Below are 4,351 nucleotides of genomic sequence, written 5' to 3'. Positions count from 1 at the left end.
ATTAAACTCAGTGGAAGTTCCCTTTCTCTGCTTTGGCTGCATTGAATTCAAAAGAAAAAGGTGTCAATGAAAGATGGTTTTAAGATACCCCTATGACATGATTCAGTTTAAGGCTTTCAGATTTCTATCTAGCTAAATGTCTAAACTTCTATAACATGCAATGCTAAAGCTAGATACCCCAAACATGGATGTCTGGTGCCATTTTAGATGCTCATATGTATTCCACCTGGCTCCCTGTTGCTACTTATCCCTGCTGAATGCCAGTCCTGTGTAGTCATCTCAGGTTCACTAAAGCATTTTAAGTGCCACTAGGCAAGTGATTCATATCCTTAGATGTCCACTGACTACAGCCAGAGCTTAAACAGCCATTCTGGCTATAACTATAATCAGTTATATGCATTTTACATTTGCTGTAATTATAGACACCTACCTATGCACATTAAATTGAAGAGTTTAATCTCGAAACTCGTCTCACAATGTTCATTATGTTATTCCACAACGGCACATTAAAGATGTACTTCAGATGTTGTATATATTTCTATTGTAATTCGGCACCTGGATTTCTCTAATAGCCTGATTCTGTTTCTCTCTTTAGCTTGGATTTGGGACCTTTACCATAGAAAGTCTACAGATGTGTGCAGTAGGGTTGAGGGTTTTACCTTCTGCTACAGCATGAGTAGAAAAGAGAAGAGTCTTTGGTTTCTGTCCTAAGAAACAATGAAGATTAATATAGCAAATGGGGGAGTCTCTCAGACACTGAGAGACTGAAGTGAGATTGCAAAATACTCTAACAACAGACGTAAGGCTACATAAATGTCTCAGTCTAAAAACACAGACAATTTATGGTCAGTCTCCATTTAGGGCATCTCTGAAAGTAGCACTTAAGTGTTCTTTCTCTTTCATTCCTCTAGATATATGCTTGAGCTTTAAGCATTTTGAATACCCTTTTTTTTATTTTTTCATTGATTTTTTTTCTGGCTGAGGTCTTAAGAGTATAGACAAACCATAAAAAGATTTGAAACAATCAGATGTCAGAACAGATTACAACATCCCAAAACAATAGCTCATTTTCATTTGGTAGAGGAAACCCTTCTTACCATGAAAAGAGCTTAACAATATGATAAAAAAAAAAAAAAAAAAAAAGAGTGAAAAGGCCTTCACTATTTAGTTTATTTTATTACAGACATTAAGATATGCAGATGCAATCACTTAAATCTCTTAAAAATAATCACTTTATTACCCTGATTTCCTACAGAATATCTCCTGTGCAACTTCTCTCTTTTGTTCTTCTACACATAGGCCTGATTCAAATGCCTATTAAATTTAGTAAAAAATTAATCATGCTTTTCAGCAGGCTGTTGGGTCTATGCAGGTCTCTTACTATTAGTTACATCCTTTCTGTAGCTGTTTCCCCTTTTAGTGTTTAGAATCATAGATTCTAATTCTAATCTAATTCTAATTCTAATAATAGATTCTAATATCTGTTTCTTCTCTTAGTGTTTGTCACTCAGAAAATATGCAACTGAATATAAGATGACTATAAGAATGACTTTTTTTAGAAGGCAGTTGCACTGTAATTTGAAAAATATTAAAAACTAATAATAGTTTTACATACCATTAGCAGAATAAAAAGATAAAACCTTTACAGTTATTTATATGCTTTTTTTTTTTTTTTAACAGAAGAGTTACTGCTGCTGGCTACATTTTTTTTTTTTTTGATAAAATATTCATAACAGTGAGGTAGAAAATAACTCAATTATGTATAGTACAAAATTTTACCATGCAACTTGGTGTTGAACAAAGATCTCAACTTATCAGATGTCAGTTTTAAAATTGGCCTTATGGAATCACATAAACATAGCTGAAGAAAACTGAGAATCTGTGCTGACATTTTATGCTCAGCACAAGAGCATAAGCATATGTTATGTCCATAAGCAGACCCACTCTGGAAGCAAACAAACAAACAAACAAAAAAGCATGTGGAATTTTAGGATTATCAGGGAAAATAAATTCAAAGAGCAACAAAAATGAAGTCATAACAATTATTATCTAGAGTTTTATTACCCTGTGCAGTTCCTGTCCTCCCTCTCCCCCCTTCTTCTATTTCCTTTATGCAGTACGATCGAAAATGACACAGAGAAGGGCCAAAAGGGTGTTCAAAAGCATGGAGCAGTCACCTTGCACACACTGATGAAACAGGTGAAATCTCCATAGGACCGAATAGATACCACCAAAGAATTTAGGGTGTATGTCCCATTTGTAGCCTTTAGCTCAGGAGCATATCACTGTGGGCTAGGAAAATGATGTAAAAAATACCAGATTAATCTTGTTTTATCATCTGGTTTTGGCCACTACCTTAGGTAGACATTTGATCTCACCTGTAGTTGCATCCTTATGCTCTTCATTCTTAAAAACTGGCATACACCCTATGTAACTTGCTAAGTCAGCACCACCTGCTTTGCTTAAATATATTTATATATATATCTTCAGAAACAGACAGGAACAGTATGGAAAAAGGACAGTCCCTTTTTTTTTTTTTTTTTTTTTTAAAGCTGATTACAACCAAGTTTCAAGCATTTGTCAGCATCACATAGCAAACACAAGACCTTAACAAGGGAAGGTCATTCACAGAACAGTGTGTCTATTTAAATCTGGGATCTGCCCAAGCCAGATATTTTAAGAAAAACAGAAAATAAGAAAAACACTATCTGACTGGATGTTAAATAATAATCATGAGAAATACTATGATATAGCCTACAGTATTTTCTACAGTGTGCAAAAACCCTGCTTGTTATTGGTACAAGTCTACTTTAGATGTCCTGGAACAAAAGATTCCATGAGTTAAGACTAGTTTCATGGCTTTCCTGAACCAATGGTAGGAAAACACGTAGATCAAGGGATTGCAGGCAGAATTAAAGTAGGCAAACCAAATTAGGATGTCAAACAGAACTGGGGGAGTAATGAAATCTAAAAGACTGTCTACCATGGTGTCAATAGTGAAGGGCAGCCAGCACAGCAGGTAGATTCCTACAGCTACCCCAAGAGTCTTTGCTGCTTTCCTTTCACTCTTGGATGCTCCTATGTGTAGCTGAGACTCAAAACCTTTCTTCATGTTGCTTATCAACCTGGCTTGCTTGTTAGCAACAGCAAATATTTTTACGTACAAAACTATCATTACAAAGCAAGGGAAGAAGAATACTGGGAAGTTCAGCCACCCCCAGAGCTTGTTGAACAGCAGCTGACAGCTACCAACACAGGGCTTATCTTGCAAAAAATGTCCCAGCCCTTCTGAAATGGCTTTAGTGTACAGGAAGACGGAGGTGTAGACCATAGGGACTGCCCACCCCACCCCAATGTACATGCAGGCCACTCTTATGGTGAACTTGGTGGGGTAGAGCAAAGGGTCACAGATTGCACAATGCCGATCAATGGAAATGAAACAGAGGTGAAATATGGAGGTGAGGCAGAAAAGCGTGTCCAGAAAGGTGTGTAGCCTACAGAAGTCATCCCCAAAATACCAGCAATTCTCTACGGACCGGATAGTGCTGAAGGGCAGCACGGTCAGCCCCAGAAGCAGGTCAGCAAGGGCGAGGGATAGGAGCAAGAAGTTGGTGGGGGTATGCAAGACTTTGAAATGGGAAACTACGATGATGACAAGTAAGTTCCCAAGCACCGTGATCAGCGTGCCCAAGGCACAGGTCAGATAAATGGCCAGCTGGACCCCAAAGGGATGCAAGGTCTTGTAGCAGGAGCCATTCACCTCATAGCACAAGGCGATGAGCAACCCCTTCTCAGCACCAGGGCCCTGGGCTGAGCTCATGGCACCCCCAGTGCCTTCCCCAGCTTTGCCACAAGTCTGGAAAAGGAGTTGGCTTCCAGCAGAGGTGCTGAATGACTACCTAAAAAAAAAAAAAAAAAAAAAAAAGATAAAAATGCAGGTTAGAGGGAGATATGCCTTTTAATCAAATATTTTTATTAAAGCTACTGGACCATTTCCATATTTTGAGGGGAAAAGAAAAAAAAGAAAAAAAAGAAAAAAAAGAAAAAAAAAAAAAAAAAAGCTTGTTTTATCTGTTTTGTATCTCTGTTGAAGCTTCAGATCAGTGTGTTGAATTTTGGTGGCATCATTTTTTTCTGTATTTTTGGATTGATTTTCTTCCATCCAATAGTACTAGTGCAGGGAATGCAGCAAATCCAGAGGTGTGTGAGTAATCAATAAGTAAAGAGAAATTCTGCCTTAGACGGAAAATTACTGCAGAATAACAGGCATTGCAAACCAAAGCTCATGAGGCATGTTAAAGCTAACTTTAATATAATAGCACACTGATTCTTGTGAATTTCCTTGGAAATT

At 37.5% G+C, this 4,351-nt stretch overlaps 1 protein-coding gene across 1 annotated transcript; it reads right to left on the bottom strand.

The window, feature by feature from the left end:
* Positions 1 to 1,281: 1,281 nt before the first annotated feature.
* Positions 1,282 to 3,893, bottom strand: LOC101789807 (trace amine-associated receptor 5). Its single transcript, XM_005009606.6, has one exon. It carries the CDS (start codon positions 3,818 to 3,820, stop codon positions 2,792 to 2,794), a length of 1,029 nt encoding a protein of 342 aa, XP_005009663.1. The 5' UTR covers positions 3,821 to 3,893; the 3' UTR covers positions 1,282 to 2,791.
* Positions 3,894 to 4,351: the final 458 nt, after the last annotated feature.

Source organism: Anas platyrhynchos, chromosome 3 (genome assembly GCF_047663525.1).
Source record: "Anas platyrhynchos isolate ZD024472 breed Pekin duck chromosome 3, IASCAAS_PekinDuck_T2T, whole genome shotgun sequence".
Taxonomy (NCBI): domain Eukaryota; kingdom Metazoa; phylum Chordata; class Aves; order Anseriformes; family Anatidae; genus Anas; species Anas platyrhynchos.
Note: the sequence above shows the minus strand (reverse complement) of the source record. Positions and strands in the feature narration are given on the sequence as shown.

Excerpts from the sequence above, each read along its gene's own strand:
- LOC101789807 (XM_005009606.6), bottom strand. The coding sequence starts at position 3,820 with ATGAGCTCAGCCCAGGGCCCTGGTGCTGAGAAGGGGTTGCTCATCGCC.